At 37.4% G+C, this 18,932-nt stretch overlaps 1 protein-coding gene across 1 annotated transcript in view; it reads right to left on the reverse strand.

Moving 5' to 3' along the window:
- LOC107675332 (leucine-rich repeat and calponin homology domain-containing protein 1-like) overlaps positions 1-18,917 on the reverse strand; it is a 40,505-nt gene extending 21,588 nt beyond the window's left edge. Inside the window, exons 1-5 of the mRNA XM_016469628.1 lie at positions 18,533-18,917; positions 6,065-6,209; positions 2,223-2,349; positions 1,732-1,837; positions 932-968 (exon numbers count right to left, since the gene is read on the reverse strand). Of these exons, the coding sequence (XP_016325114.1) occupies positions 932-968; positions 1,732-1,837; positions 2,223-2,349; positions 6,065-6,209; positions 18,533-18,761 (644 nt within the window). The 5' untranslated portion in view covers positions 18,762-18,917. The remainder of the gene's footprint in view (positions 1-931; positions 969-1,731; positions 1,838-2,222; positions 2,350-6,064; positions 6,210-18,532) is intronic.
- Positions 18,918-18,932: the final 15 nt, after the last annotated feature.

The following is an 18,932-nucleotide window of genomic DNA, read 5'->3' on the forward strand; positions in this document are numbered from 1 at the left end:
CGAGTCCCGTCGGATTGCATCGGCTGTGGGGATGAAGACCACAACTCCCATGATTCCACACTCAGTCACTGCGTCATCAAACTACGCCTTTGTCTCTTTGTTTATTTTCAATACGCGCCCTCTAGCGGTGAAAATTACATATTGTGCCTTTAATATAGCATACTGTACGGCTGCTGCTTAAATATAAAGACTAAAAGAATAAAAGGACATTGGTTGTGACAGTGGATTCAAATCTCTTTTGAATTTATAAACTATAACTATAAACTATTGCATCCAATGTCTCCTTTAAAATTTAAATATTATAATCTTAATTCAAGTGATGAAGGATTTAGAAAGTCTGACAGTTATCAGTGTTGAGCACATATTGTAAGTTTAACCCTGCCTGGTTTACATGTTTGAAAATGATTAACAGTTGAAAAAATTAGAAATTTAGAAAAGTAATCAAAAAGTAATCAGGTGTAATCAGTTACATTACTTTAATGAAGTAATTGAAAAGTTACACTACTTATTACATTTTAAGTAGGGTAACTTGTAATCTGTAACCTATTACATTTCCAAAGTAACCTTCCCAACACTGTTTATAACCTGCCAGCATTATGTAGCTCAATATTTAGCTGAGCTGCAAAATCTCAGTTACAGACATTTTTTTTTGGCCAAGGTAAGCTGGGTGATATAACTCCAGCTATGTTTCAGACAATGCTTGGCTCACAAAATAATTTTAGCACTAACAACACTAAACGCTTTCTCACTGTTATTTAAATGAACACACTCACACTTACTGTTCTTGGCAGTGAGCTTTTACTCAGAACAACTTACAAGAGTGTTGTGTTAATGTTAGTTTATATGTTTATATAAGTACAACATGAGGCTGAGGGTTTTATTTGGCTTTGTTACAATATGTAGTGAATGTTGTTCCAAAATGATTGCTCACTGAATGACACGGATGAAGGAAGGATGTAGTGGCCTGACTGAGCAATAGAGTTTGATACTGCTTTTAGCAAAAGGATTAGATGTTCAGTTTCTTGAATTTTGATTGTGCTCAATCATAACAGCTATCTCCAAAAACTGAACTGCATTAATTAAAAGGATAGTTCAAACAAAAATGAGAATTGTGTCATGAACTACTCAACCTAATGTTATTCCAAACATGTATAACTTTCTTTCATCTTCCAAACACAAATTAAGATATTTTTACTGAAACATGAGGTTTCTGTGTCTCCACCAAAACTTTCACGCATTCAAAAGTACAAAAATACACGGTAAAAGTAATCCATATGAATTGAAAACAAACCTCATTGTTTCTTGTGGAAGTTCAAACATGCTTGCGTGACATGCAAGAACAAACCTCATTGGTTGACAGGTTTCATTAATAATGTCTTCATTTGTGTTTCAAAGATGGATGAAAATCTTATTGGTTTAAAATGACATGACGGAGAGTAAATGATGCAGAATTTTCATTCTGGGTGAACTATCCTCACTTTGTTACTTTCATGACAGAGAGGGCCTGATGAATAAGAAGTTTGGTGGAGCAGAGGTCAAACAAAGGCTAGATTTACTGTAGCTCTGGAGCTACCGGGGGAAGTTTTTATTGGTAATGTGATGAGTAGTTATCGAGGTGAAGTTGTCAGAGAAGCTGAAATCATTCTGCAGAGATAAGAAGGGTGTAGGGGTGTAGAAAGGATACAAACACACACACACACACACACACACACACACCGATTGCAGACTCACCCTCTGGCAGGACACAGAGAAGGTTTCGGTGCACATTGAGCTCCCTCAGAGCTTTGAGTTGGCCAATGTGGTGTGGGAGAGCTGTGATTTCATTACAGCTTACATCCTGATTGGAAAAAGAGTTTAGAGTTACATGTTTACCTTCTTCTCAAACACAAGCTTCTGCACAAACCTTTCATTACACTCACTCTAACTAAGTGCTTGTTGTACTATATTATACGAGATCCCACCTGGCATAAACCTACAAAACCTGGTCTGTGGGTTCATTTTTGGTTACAAAACAGAGCAGGAGAAAAAAAGACAGGGAGAAGAACTACCAGAAAAAAAAAATGGAAAGAGAGAAATGCAGTACATTCAATATAAGCAGATATGAGCCAAATCGAGAAAGGGTGAGTCAGCATGGTAATATAGTCATAAAACACAGAGCAAGTATCACAAACATCTCATTCATATGCAGACATCAGAGGTACAGCACTCATGCTGACACTTACCAGCTCCATGAGATTGGTGAGCTGGCCAATGCTTTCTGGAAGTGCGTTGAGTTTGTTATTGCTGGCGTTGAGCACTCGCAGAGGAAGACCACACACACACGCTGGCAGCACTGACAGCTGGTTCCGGCTACAGCACCACAATGTTCAAACAAAACATGTTACAGCATCTTTCTTAATGCTACTCCTCAAGCAGAAGCATTTATCTGGAAAGCTTCATTCTGATTGGTCAATCACAGCATTTATTTATTTGATTTAATAAGTGGGGAAGAATGTAGGAAACAAAATATCATTTGAAACTGGAAATAAAGAGGTTTTAAGATTGTGGGAAAAAAATAAACATCAAAGATGTTAAATAAATAAGAAAATACAGGGATATACTAAATACAAAAAATCTTAAATTCATGTGAATTTTTATTTTTTATATATTTTTGTCGTTTTTCATTTTATTTAGACTTGTTTTTCTCTTTTAATGCATTTGCGCTGTAACCGATGTGATCTTTTGATTTGTCTTCAATGTTTTATGATCTCCTTTATGAGGGACATTTGTCTTTGACATTTCTTACATGTGCTGTTGTTTCTTTCTGTTTGGAACTCATGGGAGTTGAAGTGTATTTAATTATCTAAATAATTACAATTTCCAACTGATAGTTATATTAATATAATAAGTAACAGAAAAAATATAAAAAAATAAAAACAAAGCATTTTCACACGTACACAAAACATTTTTTATAAAATTACTAGAATTAACTTATTACACAACAGTTAAATTGTGGCACTGAAGAGAGGCGAATGTGCATTATTAACTCATAAAAGACTGATATGCAAATATAAATAATAAATCATCTGTTTTCTTTGGTCATGTGTGTGCCGTAGCCTTCCTGTAACACTTCATCATTTCTGTCTGTATGATGTTAAACAGGAAAAAGACTGACTTCAGGGAACTGCTCATGAGTTCATGAGAAGTAAAAGCTAGACAAACTTTGCCTGTTATGACTAGAGGATGACAGACAAATATACAATTGTTCAACTCTGTGTATGTGTATGCAGAACTAGAGGAAAAACGTCTCGGTTACTTGTGTAACCCTCGTTCCCTGAAGGAGGGAACGGAGACGTTACGTCAGTCGTGACTGACGAATTGGGATCTCGCCCGAGAGCCCAATCACCTTACTGACGTAACGTCGAACGTGACTGACTGAAAGGGAACATATAAATCTGTGTGCAAGTCTCTTTTTGCTTTCTTTTGGCAATTCCATATTCTGATGATCTTGCATCCATTTTTCATGATCTCACTTGGTTTTTCTGCTTGATTGTCCATCTCCAGTTTGTTCACTCTTCTCAACCGCTAAGAGCTTAGTGCTTCATTAGCTTCTTACAAAACAAATTCCATCGCTAATGAACTCAGTGTGAATATCAGGCCTTCTGCAGGAGTCATTTGGCTGGAGAGAGAAACCCCAAACAGAGGGAGAGTCTATGTGTGTGTGCGCGCGGATGTATTTACATTTAACAGAAGCAGGAAGGACAACCAGAGGGAAAAGCATGTTTATTTGGTTCACTTCAGTGTTGTATGTTATATGTTGTGCACTTTGATTTTACTCTTGGGCTGTATATGTATCTAAAGCCTAATTATAACAATACCATTCAGGTATTTTAATTACCATACATATTAAACCACACATCTTTAGAAAGAACCTAAAGACCACATTTTAGGGTCTGGTGGACCCATATGGGGCTCCCTTAAGATTGACTAATCAACTAGGCTAGTCATTCAAACCACCCACGAACTAGTCCATTTTAAAAAATATGCAGTTTTTCATACAGTCTCATTCAAAACACATATGCAAATAAAATATTTTAATACCACATTAGGTTAGGTCTGCTGATGCACAAACATGCAATCCTATATGTTATGTTTGGAAAAGAATAATGGCATAATAATAGCAGTACCATTCAAAACTTTATGGACAGTAACTTTTTTTAAATGTTTCTGAAATAAGTATCTTATGCTCATCAAAGCAGTGTTTATTTGATTAAAGGGGTCCTATTATGCTCTTTTACAAAGTCTTGATTTTGTTGTGGGGCTCGAATAGTTCCTGTATCAAATGAAGGCCCGCCTTCTGAAATACGAAATGTGCTGTTATTGTTTGTAACCACTCTAAGTTTGTCTGCCTTGGGAAAGCTAGCGTGTCTCCGACATAGTGATAACACTCGTTGCCTTCTCTAGTGCAGCTCAACCAGGTCTCATCCCATTCGTCGATATTTGTGATATCACAAATCCCGGAAAATATGCGTTGTAGTCCAAACAAGTCGTTCGTTGTAGTTTTTGAAAATTGATTTCTGTTAAATAAAATATCTCCTTTTGAATTGGACTTTGAGCTTTGTAACTTTGCAGATCTTTTTTATGCTCAAACAGCAACATTACAGACTAACTAAAGTTGAAAAAGTGAAAAAGCATAATAGGACCCCTTTAAAAATACAATAAAAACAGTAATATTCTGAAATATTATTAAACTTCAAAATAACTGTTATCTAATTGAATATTTTAAAAAATGTAACTATTTCTATGATGGCAAAGTTCAATTTTTAGCAGCCATTACATCAGTCTTCAGTGTCACATGATCCTTCAGAAATCATTCAAATATGCTGATTTGCTGCTCAAGAAACATTTCTTATTATCAATGTTTAAAACAGTTGTGCTGCTTGATATTTTTTTCAGGATTCTTCAATAATAGAAAGGTCAAGAGAACAGCATTTATTTTGGGCTACAAATCTTTTGTAGGATTACACAAGTCATTTTTAAACTTTTGATCAATTTAATTACTATCTTAAAAACCATATTGACCGGAATGTTTTGAACTATAGTATACCACATAACTTGAGACACACAACCTTTATGCTTAATTAATTAATTTTATTTTCTATTATGTTGTATGCTTAATTGAGCGTGTGGTGTTCAGTTTTCATCTTGGGAATAAATATGATTATTTTGCATTTTTAATCCAATTTGTAAAATATTTCTTCATTTTTGTCAGTATACTAAAATACTGAGTCATCAGGGAGATTGTAAACATTGCAGAGGTTTATTCACAGTTCATTTATCAAACCGGAAACGAAAGTTCAAATTCATCTGCATTGTAGCACACAGTGTTCTCTGGTTGTGAACTGCATATTATGGCATGGCAAATGTAGTAAAGCATCACCTGGGTCATACATACAGAAAACTGACAGTATACATACTGCTCCCTGCAGAAATATTAGTAGTATGCTAGCAGTAGAATGCTATTCTAAGCATACTCACACATTCTCACGGTTTCCCACAATATTAGTGCGTTAAGAGAATAGAGACATAACACAATGTCATTCATCTCTTTGTGAATGTGTGTGTATGTGTTAAGGCTGGAATAGCTACACTACATGACTTTTAAAATCTGAGCAGATTTTTAAAACACTAGGCATCATACACTTACCAACTTTGTAAATAGTGACAAAGGAAAACTGACCATCATACACTAAATGACTGAGGATCACACACTACCAGACTTTCAAGTCGTTCCAATCACAACAAACTCATGCAGAAATGTGCACGTTGTTGCTAGGAGACACATGACAAATGAAAACAACGTGTTCTAAAATCAGCTGAAAATATCAAACATGTTTGATCTCCTCCGACTGGATGGAGTCTGTGACCATCATACACTATGCGATTTTCTATGGAATCTGTCAACTCAAATCTGCAGACTGGCTCTGACATTCTGCAACTAACGTCAACTTCTCCTGACTGTAAATCTGTGGAAAATCAGGGCAAAAATCTTGTAATGTATTCCAGGCTTTAGTGTGATGCTCACCTGATGTTTAAGCAGGTCAGGGATTGAAGGCTGATGATGGTATCAGGAATGCTTTTGATGCAGTTGTGATAAAGGTTCAGCGTTTCCAGGGAGACCAGATGACACATCTCTGACGGGATGTCAATCAAGCGATTCTTCGACAGATCTGAGAGAGAAAGAGTTCAGTTAACACTAATGCTTTAAAAAATAAGTTAGAGCATTTATTATGCAACTAGCATGCCTTTACATTACACTCGATGCTGTTTGTTGTTGTAGTACCATAACTAAACACAGGGAGGTGCATTCACAAGTACATATATCAATGAAGAGAACATTAGCAAAAACATCTGTGAGTGTGTGTGAAGGAGGGGATTCCAAGGTTAGGTTCCCTTCCTGAACACACACACACACACACACACACACACACACACACACACAAACACACCCACGCACGCCGAACGCCGTTCTGGATGTTAATGCAATGTCAGGCTGAAGTGTGTGTGTGACACACACACACACACACACACACCTCATTTTAAAAGCCATAATTGGTAGTGCCCAAGCGCAGTTAGTATTTCACATGCCTAAAGGTGATGTCATTGTTTAAATGATGACATTTAACAAATGTGTGAGGGTATAACCACCAGATCGTTTCATCAATGTGATCAATGTTTTGCTGATGTTTCAGGCCATGTTTTTATATCAAATTTATAGTAATATTAATGAAACTCTGTAGCAGTTGACTTTACTGTGAGAGTATGCGACTAAACTTACTACTCACTCCCTGTATACATTATGACAACTGTACCACTTTACCACCTTGACACTATGCATTAGTTTCCATGGAAACCATACCCACACCCTTATGAGAGACTGCATGAGTGCTAATAGCAAAGGACAGTCCAAAACACACACACACACACACACACACACACACACACATGTTGTGTTTCCATGTTTTATGGGGACATTCCATAGGCGTAATGGTTTTTATACTGTACAAACTGTATAAGCTATTGCCCTACACCAACCCTACCCCTAAACCTACCCCTCACAGGAAACTTTGTGCATTTTTACCTGCATGAGTGCTGATAGCAAAAGACAGTCCAAAAGACACACACATAGTTTTCATGCATTAAACAAGCTTGCCAAGAATGAGGCACCCATAATACACTACAGTATACATACAGTCAAAATACATCCACCAAATTTACTGAGACAAGACCTAGATAAATAGTCCCACCAACCATTAACCCTAATAATAAGTTAAAAGTTTCAAAAAACATGACACCCAAACCATAACTCTAAGCAAAAGCAGAAATAACAACTGGAGATCTCTAAATTTGATCTGTACCAGATGCTGAATGATGAATTTCAATGATGATGAAATTCTGGCCGATACTGATATGCTGATCATTATTATTGCACAAAATTATGTTATTATGTTATGATATTATCCCATGTTAAAAAGAAGTACACTTTAGCATATTTTTTAAAAAGAGTACTTATTACAGAAATAATACACTTTAAAGTGTACCGCCGAATGCACTGGCATACTACAATAAATTTTCATGTTATATCTATTTAAAATTGTACATTGTGTATTTAAATACACATTGTAATTGCAATTACAAGTCTAAATGTAACACTACACGTACACAAAATAAGTTTACTTTTTTAAAGCACAACAAAAAATTATTAAAACTTTGATTTAAAATGCACTTTAAAATAAAAATTTGATAAAATAAAATTTGGCATTATTATAAAGTGCACTTTCAAAAACGGTACTTAAGTGTGTTAAAAAACAGTCATAAAAGTGTAGTCTCTTCGAGTACATTTAAGTAGCCTTTTATTTCATTAATATTAGTTTTTTTTTTTAACTTTTAGGATTCAATACAATTAGCACACTTCTTTTCACAAATACCTAACTCCACACAACAATGAATTTATAAAAGTATACTGTAAAGCAGGAAAGATGAATAAATATTTATTTTTGATACAACAAAATTTCTAATATCCAATGAAACAATGAAAACAAAAATTACATGCTGGTGTCGTCCAATATGACGCAGTCACAGATATATCACGTATGCCTAATCTAATGAATTTCCTTACGTTAGGATGTGTGGATACTGACAAATCACAAAGGTCTAAAAATAGTTGGCCAACCAAAGACGTGCGTGTTAGCAATTTCATTTCAACTGCTGTTAAAACAGAAAAAGCTCTTCACCTCAAAACTGGAGTGAACATGGCAGATATCCTAGATGTGTCTTCTGTGTGTATGACAGAACAACTCATGTGATGGAGGCAACCATTATGGGCAGCCAACCACCAGTGGCTCTCCATAGACTCCTGATGATCTTAGTTGTACAGACATCGCTCTAACGTCTCTCGTCTCCGATCTGTCTCTGTCTGAACTGTCTCTCTGTCGTGCTGAGCTGTAACAGTGGTCTGTGTTGAGGCTGTTTGTTCTGTTCAGAGCACACAATGGGCATCGAGATGGCATGGATTATCAGACTAACCCCTGATGAAAAGCACGCACACACACACACATCCCTATGAAAACACCTCTTTCTGTAAGAGTGTGTGTGTGTACATACTGTAGGTTTAAGGATAAAATAGACACATGAGAAAGAGAACAGGAGGGAAGGATAGAAGAATGTGAGCTCTGTCAACACATGGGCTGTCAAGGGAGGCGAACTCGTGAAATGATAAAATGTTCATTTACCAATCTACTTTAACAACTAAGTTCTGTCTAGTGGATATACTGCAATATAAACAGCATAGCAGAATGAAGAGCCCCAAAAGGACAGCAGAATTTGATACACAGACACAGACATACTTCTGACTGGGTGAGTGAAGTTTTCATTAAGTTAATTACATCTCTCATTCCTTTATTTGAGCTCTAATTGCTCATTCTTTCACTCAAACGCTCTTGTCCTCTCCTTACAGTGTCTCTGAAGTGGGAAAAGGGCATAGAAACACAGTCTATCATTATGTTGCTCTGGGTGTGGCCTCATCTTGTGGCTTATAGCTGGAATAATCAGCTGAGTGTGTGTGTGTGTGTGTGCACACTTATTTACAGTATATAATCAAACAGATGGTTCTGACTTAGATTTATAGCAAGTGTGCTAAAGAGTTAAATGCACATGCAAGTAAGCGCTGCATTTGTGCTCGTGTGTTTCTGCCACTCAGCATTCCTCTGTGTGCCCACTCTCAGCGTGACGTTGAGTGCGTAAGTGTGCTCTTTTGAGTTCTGCTGAATAAGCAAACTGTTTCTCTCTGACAGACAGTGGCACCCCGATTCACACTGGACGAGAAGAGTGTGTGTGTTTATGCCTCCCAAATCTAATTTTTCTAATTTTACAGCTCTTTAGTGAAGTCAGATGTAAAAATAATGTGGAAAGAAACAAACCATCAATGCTCAAAGTTGAGTTTTGGACTCGCAGGCAATCCAGACAGGAAATCACAGCACTGCTTTCATTCATACATTTTGATCATCATGGATTTAAGAGAGAAAATCTCTGTGAATTTAAATTCATTAAACACCAAAAATAAAAAATAAAATAATTTAATTTAATTAAATATTGACAATTTTACCAAATATTTGTGAGCCTTATGTATTTTTAGGTTTATTAGGGAATCATGGTGATTCCAGAAAGGTTAACAAAACAACAATTAATCTGATTTCATTTGCTTTACAACAACCTATTTTTTTCAAATTCTGTGCATCTGACAGGCTAATTGATATCTAGCAACATTGCTAACATAACATTTTATTAGAATCAATTGTGAGTCTCATGGCAGAGTGCTACTGGTGAGCCACATTTGCTCTGACAGCGATTGATTTCTAAATTCCATAACTGGAATTTAAAAATTAAACTTCCATAACTCGCACTTCATTTTCACTGTCAGATCAATGCATCACTGCACTTTATACCCTGAGAGAGGTCTGATTTATTCTACCATAAGACTTATGACCTGATTAGCAAGCTCAGTCCATCTGTCCCCACCACACACACACACACACACATGTTGTGTTTCCATGTTTTATGGGGACATTCCATAGGCGTAATGGTTTTTATACTGTACAAACTGTATGTGCTATTGCCCTACACCAACCCTACCCCTAAACCTACCCCTCACAGGAAACTTTGTGCATTTTTACGTTCTCAAAAAAACTCGTTCTGTATGATTTATAAGCTTGTTTCCTCATGGGGACCTCAAAAATGTCCCCACAAGGTCAAAGTTTACTAGTATTACTATCCTTGTGGGGACATTTGGTCCCCATAACGTAGGGCTGGACAATAATTCAATATCAATATGTATCGCGATATAATTTTTTTCAATAACGGTGATATAGGGCTGGACGATATGGCTAAAATTTATATCACGATATATTTCTTAATTTCGGTCGATACGATATAATTCCGATATCGATATGAACACTATTAAAAAAGCCTCATAAAAACAGCCAAGAACGGCCACAACAGATGTCTGTACCTACAAACTAGTATTACTATCCTTGTGATCGTCCAGCCCTACCATAACGTGATAAATACCAGGTACACACAAACACACACACACGCGCACACACACACACACACGTATGTATGTATGTGTATGTATATAACTTCCAGCAATTATATAAGCAAATGTATAGCAAGGCCATAAGCATACTCAAAGATCAAGAGAATGGTCCATTAATAATATATATTACAAGCATATCACATTCATCAATACACACACACACACACTGACCCTCTTTTTGGTGTCTGGGTGGAGCTCTGATAAAGTGAGTGTCTCAGAATGTATGTAGGACAGATGAATCTGGGTAATATCACAGTCTCAAGGACACAAACAGCTGTTGTCTGTACATAATACCTTATATTAAAATGGATCATTGATCTGGGGTGCGTTTCCCAAAAGCATTGTTAGCCAACTATGGTCGCAAGTTCCGTGGTAACCAACATAGTTAAACTATTCGTTGTTTCCCAAAACCATAGTTCAATCAAACATTCACAAACAGCGTCGAAAACTTACGTGGTAGGAACTACAGCTCTCCACCTGTGGTTAGAAGCATAGTTTCTTGTTAGTAAGACATATGGACTTAAATAAAAATGCTCTCGGGGACAATAAGCAAGCTAACTGATGCAGTACAATTTATATCTTCCATTCTATTTAAATATATACTGTACATTTTAATCAATATATTTTAGCACGTCCTCAATAAGCGCCGTTTTTGATGAAGGGAACTGCAGAGCATGACGTAAGAGGGAACCCGCGATCAATCAAACATCAAATAAAGCAAAATGACAGGGAACAAAAAATAGTAAATTAGTCATCAGGTGCCATGTTCAATACAGCAACATCTCAGAGATCTCGAATCAATTAATTAGCAGCAGTTAGTACTCTACCACATGCGTGTGACGTCATTAACAACGGCCCTAAATTGTTGGAGACAACTGTCCCCCAATTTAAGATGCCTTGAAATGATTATTATGACTTATCTTATACAATTTAAGATATTTAAGACTTTTTATGGCCAGTTTTTAATTTGATAAAACTGAATTTAAGACTTTTAAGACTTTAAGGACCCGCAGGGACACCGTGATCAAAAGTTAAGCAACGATGTATTAAATTGATCAAAAGTGCCAGTTAAGACATTCATATTGTTACAAAAAAACTATTTCAAATAAATGCTGTTCTTTTGAACTTCCTATTCATCAAAGAATCCTGAAAAGAATGTATCACATTTCCACAAAAATATTAAGCAGCACAACTGTTCCAACATTGATAATAATCTCTCTTTCAATAATAATAAACATTTCTGAAGGATCATGTGACACTGAAAACCTGAGCAATGGCTGCTGAAATCTCAGCTTTGCCATCACATAAAATACATCTTAACATATATTAAAATAGAAACACATTTATTTTAAATTATAATAATAGTTCACAGTATTACTGTTTGCAATGTTTTTTTGATCAAATAAATGCCTAAAAGCCTAAAAATCTTACCAACTCAAACGTTTGAACAGAAGTGTAGTTCTGGTAGGAAGTTATCTGCTGGCTCAGTTAAAAAGAGCAGTGTATTACACTGAAATACTGTTTTACATATTTTGATATTACTTACAGGAGTCTACAATATTTGTTTGAAATAAAAGACCAGGGTATGATAATGAACCACGCTGATTGATGATGGTGTTGATTTTCTCTCTGGTCAGATGCCCCTGATTTAATTTAAATATCCTTCTAACTGTATACCAGCATAAAACACACAGGTTTGTTCTGTAAGACAGAGGCAGGATGTTGTCTCCTCCCTGGTTCATTGTATGATAACATGTGCAGAAATGGCCATTTCCTCTTGGAGAAACATGGGAAACACACACATTTACACACCCCTTCCCAAACACATGAAAACCTGTTTGGGCATTGCCTGTAGAAATCTCACAATTCTTTATTTGGACTTTTAATTGATCCTAATATTCTTTGCTTTAAAATGCTTTATAGCAATATATGGAGAATCTAAGATACATTTGTGGCAATTACTCAAGCAGGTTGACAAAGATGCACACAAAGTGGCATTTCACGACTTGACCTGCACTTCAGTCACTTCCGACAGAGTTACAGTACAGCCTAGTTTGCCAGAGACAATGTGCGACAACCTGTTTATTAAGAACTACATGGGGCCCAAAGATTGAAACCACTAAATGCTTCTACTAAATACAAAATATTTTATTACAAACTGTATTATTAGCATAACAATAAGACTGAAAAGTTTAACTGAGAAATGAGCATGAAGTTCCACATTTTGTATCTGTAAATGATCTTGATCTGTAATGTGAGATGGGCGCAGCCATGTTTGTTCGCGCTGCAGTTCAGAGAGTCCTGTCAATCGGATTTACAGCACGTGAATTAATCAATTTCTCCCGAAATACAAGTAATAAGTGGCCGGTGAACTGGGTGAAGAATAGAGTGAACTTTATAGTTACTTACACTATGTGTATCTGATATGAATAAAACACATCGGCAAATTAAATTTGAATGGATTGTTATTGTTGCTTCCATAGACATATGGGTGTATTTTACAAACTCTAAATATATTGTTTTACTAGTACTTATGTGTATTTTAATGTCTGTAACCTAAATTAAACATGTGGTTAAAAACACTTCACAGTTGTGATAATATGACAAGCGCAGTGCACTTCTCTCTCTGGCTCAGCGCCAGCTAAAGCGCGAAAAGCACAGTTTGAATTTGGCAGTTATGTGACGTCACCGAATGTTCTAAATCCCATGTAGGATCGTACTCCCAGGGGCACGGAAATAAAAATCCCATATGTGGGACCGTACTCCCAGGGGCACGGAAATAAAAATCCCATATGTGGGAACGTACTCCCAGGGGCACGGAAATAAAAATCCCATATGTGGGACCGTACTCCCAGGGGCACGGAAATAAAAATCCCATATGTGGGAACGTACTCCCAGGGGCACGGAAATAAAAATCCCATATGTGGGACCGTACTCCCAGGGGCACGGAAATAAAAATCCCATATGTGGGAACGTACTCCCAGGGGCACGGAAATAAAAATCCCATATGTGGGACCGTACTCCCAGGGGCACGGAAATAAAAATCCCATATGTGGGAACGTACTCCCAGGGGCACGGAAATAAAAATCCCATATGTGGGACCGTACTCCCAGGGGCACGGAAATAAAAATCCCATATGTGGGAACGTACTCCCAGGGGCACGGAAATAAAAATCCCATATGTGGGACCGTACTCCCAGGGGCACGGAAATAAAAATCCCATATGTGGGAACGTACCGCTCAAAGGGTTAATCGTCCAATGTCCACTTATGCTATTCAACATGCTTAAGATGTGTTTTTTCTTTCTACAGGTTATCTTAAGGGGTTTTCCATTGTTTACATTTTAGTTTTAGTATAACATTATAATACCATGTAAATTTTAACTTTTTATTTATAGAAGAAGCCAATCCGATTGACATTTGAGGCTTAATACTATAGAAAAGCCATACAAGTTTTTCAGTTAGAGTGTTTTCAGCTTGTTTATTTTCATATAAAAATATGGCATGCAGTTGCTTCAAACAATAAACATCATTCAATGTAAATTCAATGTGATAATTGTAATTAAGAATCACAAATACAATTTCAAGGGACTAATCGACAATTTATGATTTTTGTCATAATCGTGCAGCCTTATAGTACCAATTCAAATGCAAATTCATTTATAAACAATAGACAATAAACCTTTCAGACTGAAAGGTGTTGATGTAGTGCATCTTTAATGCATAATGTTTATCCAAAGTAGTGTTGCCCAGAGATAAGACGCACTCCTACACATACCCAATATTTGGAGGTTGGAGTATTTGTGTGTACATGTGTGTGGGTGTTATCCCATAATTATTTTAACTACGCATTAAACACCCCTGCATCCACCCACCCAAGCACTGAAAGTACCACAGAGAAAGAAAGTTGAACGTGAGATTATTTGCCAGAATGCCAAAAGACTATTTCTCGACACCCCGATCCTATTAGCAGTTGTCGCACTGAAATTAAACCCCGACCGTCCACAAAAACAAAACCTGGCTCAGAGAGCTTATCATAGAGAGGATTTGTGCTTGCATGCCCATATTTATGAAAATGCTATCATGTGGAAGAGGGTTTGTGTTGTGAGCAGTGTGTGTGTAGTACAATTTGTGTGTTTTTATGTGTGTCCTAATTCAAAGACTGGAAACCAAAATGTTTACATTGTGTAACAAGGTCTGTGTGCATGGCGTGTGAGCTCATGTGCAACGTGCTTGTGTGGGTTGACAGCAGACAGAAGTAGGAAGTGAGAGAGAGAGGATGCTTCATCATAACATTATCATCTCGCATCTATGGGAGAGTTGAGCACAGGTCACAGGTAATGCATGTGGGTGTAAGCGTGTGAAGAGGTGTGTGTGGATCACACATGCCAACTCACATGCTGCATGGCTCTAAGAGCAAAAACCAACAAAAACAGACCAAAATGCATCACGTTGTGAGCAGGCCTGTGCTGCCTAAAACTGTAGTGCAACCTATTAGAGAACACAGAATGGATCCGTTTACTTGTGTGACCCACTGATAGTGCATTGCAGACCATATATGTCCAAACTGATGCACATGGTTTAAACTATTTTGTGCCTTGCTATGAGTGGAAATGCATTACAATAGATTCTACTGCACGATTCAGCTGGTTAACTCACTCACTTTTAGGGTATTTTCACTAGGGATGCAATAATATTCCAGTAAAAACAGGAATATTATGAAATAGTTTTACAATCAAAAATAACTATAATTGAATCTCCAGTCTTCAGTATCGATTCTTCAGCAATCATTCTAGTATACTGATTTGATGCTTTATTAACAAACCTTTATTATTGATGTTGAAAACAGCTTAAAATTGAATTGCTTAAGATTTTTGTGGAAACAGTAAAACATTTCTTTCAGGATTCTTTAATGAATGAACATTTCAAAAGAGCAGCATTTATTTGAAATATAGATCTTCTGTAACATTATAAATGCCTTAACTGTCACTTTTGATCAATTTAAGGCACCCTTGGTGAAAAAAAGAATTAATTTCTTCCCTAAGTCTTACAAATCTTACTGATCCCAAACTTTTAAAGGTAGTGTATATTTATCCCGCTTTGTCCAAATACACACAAAACTTAAAATCAGTCATTTAGCTACAGCTAAAAATACAGATACCACAACATTATATTGTACAGTATGACAATGGATATTCATTTTGAGATTTGCTAAATATTACGCTTAACAGTGTTATTAAATTATTAGTGTTTTTAAAGATGAACTTAAGGATAGAGAAAAATGAGCATGCACAATTAAACATACTACTGCATACTACTGTGTAATTAAAACAGCTATTAAACTTTGTGCTTTCACTTCCAGTTGTGTTGGAATTTTATAGAAACTCCTCCTGAAATAATGACTCAAATCAAAAACACCCTAGTTCCCCAGTACACTTTTGCTACATATCAGACATTTCTTCTAATTTTGACACTTTATTATATACAGTGTTGATGTATATGGTGAAGACTGAAGCGACATAAACAGGGCATCTCTACCCAAAGGACAGAGAGCTCAAGGCCATAAAAACAAAAACAAAACAAAAAACACTACACACTGGGTTTATTAGCATTGAAAAATACCTAACACGCTGTGAAACTCTGTTACATTTTCTTCCTGTGAAATGGGAGATAGTGCAACAAAGACAGTGTGTTTGTGAGGACAACATGTCCCAGCTTGAAATATCTTGAGTCTGTAGAAAAGAAAAAAAACACTGACAACTTCTGAGGAATCTAAGGCTACTGTGGGGAGAAATATGAGCTAAAATCAGCTGTGGAGCAGGCACAGAACACCTGAATGGGTCGTAACCAACTCCTACTGAAGTCTCAAGTCTTAGGGCCCTTTGAATTACATCTAAAATAACCATAAGGTCGACAATGCAGAGATGAGTAAATATATCTTGTGGTAACTTTATTCATGGTAAGGATGACTTCATCTGTGTCAGCTGTGACACCATGAGCAGCTAAAATGGTCACTCTTTAGTCACTTAATAACACTTACGTTCCAAATATCACAATGGACTGGATGTATAATTTTCTGCATTAAAGTACTTCAGAAGACCATTTAAGAATGCTAGGAATTTGCCATTTCCATGGTCTGCCCTTTCCTGTTTCCTATTTTAGCTGCTCTCCTGCCTCCAAGCTGAGAGGAGTGTGGAGGAATTCACGGGGAACGGAAGCAGATCTCCTGCTCACTGAACATTCCGAACTGTCATCTTGGCTTTTCCCGCAGCCGTTCATTATGACGACTACTGGACCGAATCTTTTCAGTGAGTGAATCATTCTTGTTCATTACCATCCACTGACTCGTTAAAGGCACAATATGTAAGATTGTTTTATTAAAATATCCAAAAACCACTAGAACAGTGTTATATATTTTGCCGACTTGTGTACTTACATTATCCCAAATGTTTCGAAGAATGTTTAAATCCAGAGAAATAAGCAATTTTAACTAGTGACACGGACTGTGTCCATAGTGTCAGACTGAGTTGCCTGCCAATGACGTCATAACCCCTCGATTTCCGGTTTTGTTTTGTAGAAAACATGGAAACACCAAAGACGCTTTAATATGTTGTGCGTTTTAATAGACCGGTGACGACCGCAGAGAGTAGCATTATAACAGAACTTTCAAATGTATCTAGTATGATAAAACAGTGCTGCTTTTTTCCCCACATATGCACGACCGGAAGGAGTGGAAGCGGTCGACTGTGGCATAATAAAAGCTCCGTTGCTTTCGAGCCGTGTGTCACGCTCGTTCAGCGGCCTCATTTCGCTTCGAAGGCTTTCAGCCTCACCCTGCTTCATTCTACTACCTTAATAAATCATTAGCTCATCCATGAACATGATTTCTGCCCGAGTCCCATCGGATTGCATCGGCTACAACTCCCATGATTCCACACACGATGCAAGGACTCCAGATGCGGGGTTTAAACACGTCCATTATAAAGGATTCGGTGCTTTGGTCAAATTGGTTAAGTGAATGATTCAGTGGCTCATTCACCACACACTGATGTACAGAAACACTCATTGGTGTATGCACAGAAAGATCTACTGAATTAATAATTTTGCTTAAGAGATTCAAAAGATTCGACTCACATTCGACCTAACACTACTGAGGTCACACGCCTCATGTCTCAAGTTGTCATTACCATAACAAGCAGTGCAAACAAAAGCAGCAAATCATTATTTTCAGTTCGGGACATTTTGATAGAAAGTGTTTCCTCACAAGAGTGTCCTTAATGACAACATCATTAGGTTGTAAGTTAATTATTCACGCTGTGCAATAAAGAGCAAAAAACAAACAAAAAAAAAAATCCCTGCAGATCCCATGATCATCAGCCCTCAGAGTTCTGGTTTCAAAACATAACCCACAAATGCATTCATTTTCATTTCATAGGCATTGGTGTGTTCTACTGATCTCCAGAGATGGAAATGAAATTCCCTGTCAAAAGTGTAAGGGGATTTCCATAGTACTCAGTATGTGGACAAGCTGCTCACATAGGAAGTCTTATATGGACAGTCCCACGCATCCTCAAAGCTCCGTGCTGAGCGTTTGTAATGCTTCCGGAGACAACTGAAGTAGCCCACATCTCTTTATCCCGGCCCAGGACACTGTCCCGTCTGCAACAACATGTTCTGTAACATTCAAATGCTGACGCAGACGTTTCATCTGCTTTCTGTTGAGTTACAGGTCTACAGTTAACGTTTTAAAAAGCCAAAACATCTTTAAGTGGTTAAAATGCGACAAAACACATTTTGGGCAGCACTGCCGTTTGAAACGATTCTAAGCGCAATTTAACAGAGCAGGCGCGCGCGCACACACACAACGTGCTAAACATAAATACAGCATCACTTCACTTTACCTGCTTCAACAGTATCCGTTAGGTCGTAATTAGATGCTGTCCGAGGGAATTCTTTCAGTTTTCTTGTGCTGAGGTTCAGAAATCCGGAGTTCGCCGCATCCTCCAGAGCTCTCTCCAAGCCCCGGTTTAGAGGCAGACTCGTGCTGGAGCCCAGTCCGCTCAGGTTCGTCTGTAATGCGGCAGAAGTCAGCTGGGAATGAGGACGGGGCTCCGGTCCCAGCGTCGCCATGTTCGCCCCGTCGGAAAAAAAAAAAAGCTCGTCGAAAGGCTCTGCGATCGGTATATCCCAAAGAAAATATGCTGGTCTCAACAGCAGTGGGTGAATTTCCTCCTAGTGCGCTATCTGACTGTCCATAACGCGTCTGCGTCTGCGCATATTGTTTATGGAACTGAGCTCGTG

Source organism: Sinocyclocheilus anshuiensis, unplaced genomic scaffold, assembly GCF_001515605.1.
Source record: "Sinocyclocheilus anshuiensis isolate Anshui unplaced genomic scaffold, SAMN03320099.WGS_v1.1 scaffold656, whole genome shotgun sequence".
NCBI lineage: Eukaryota > Metazoa > Chordata > Actinopteri > Cypriniformes > Cyprinidae > Sinocyclocheilus > Sinocyclocheilus anshuiensis.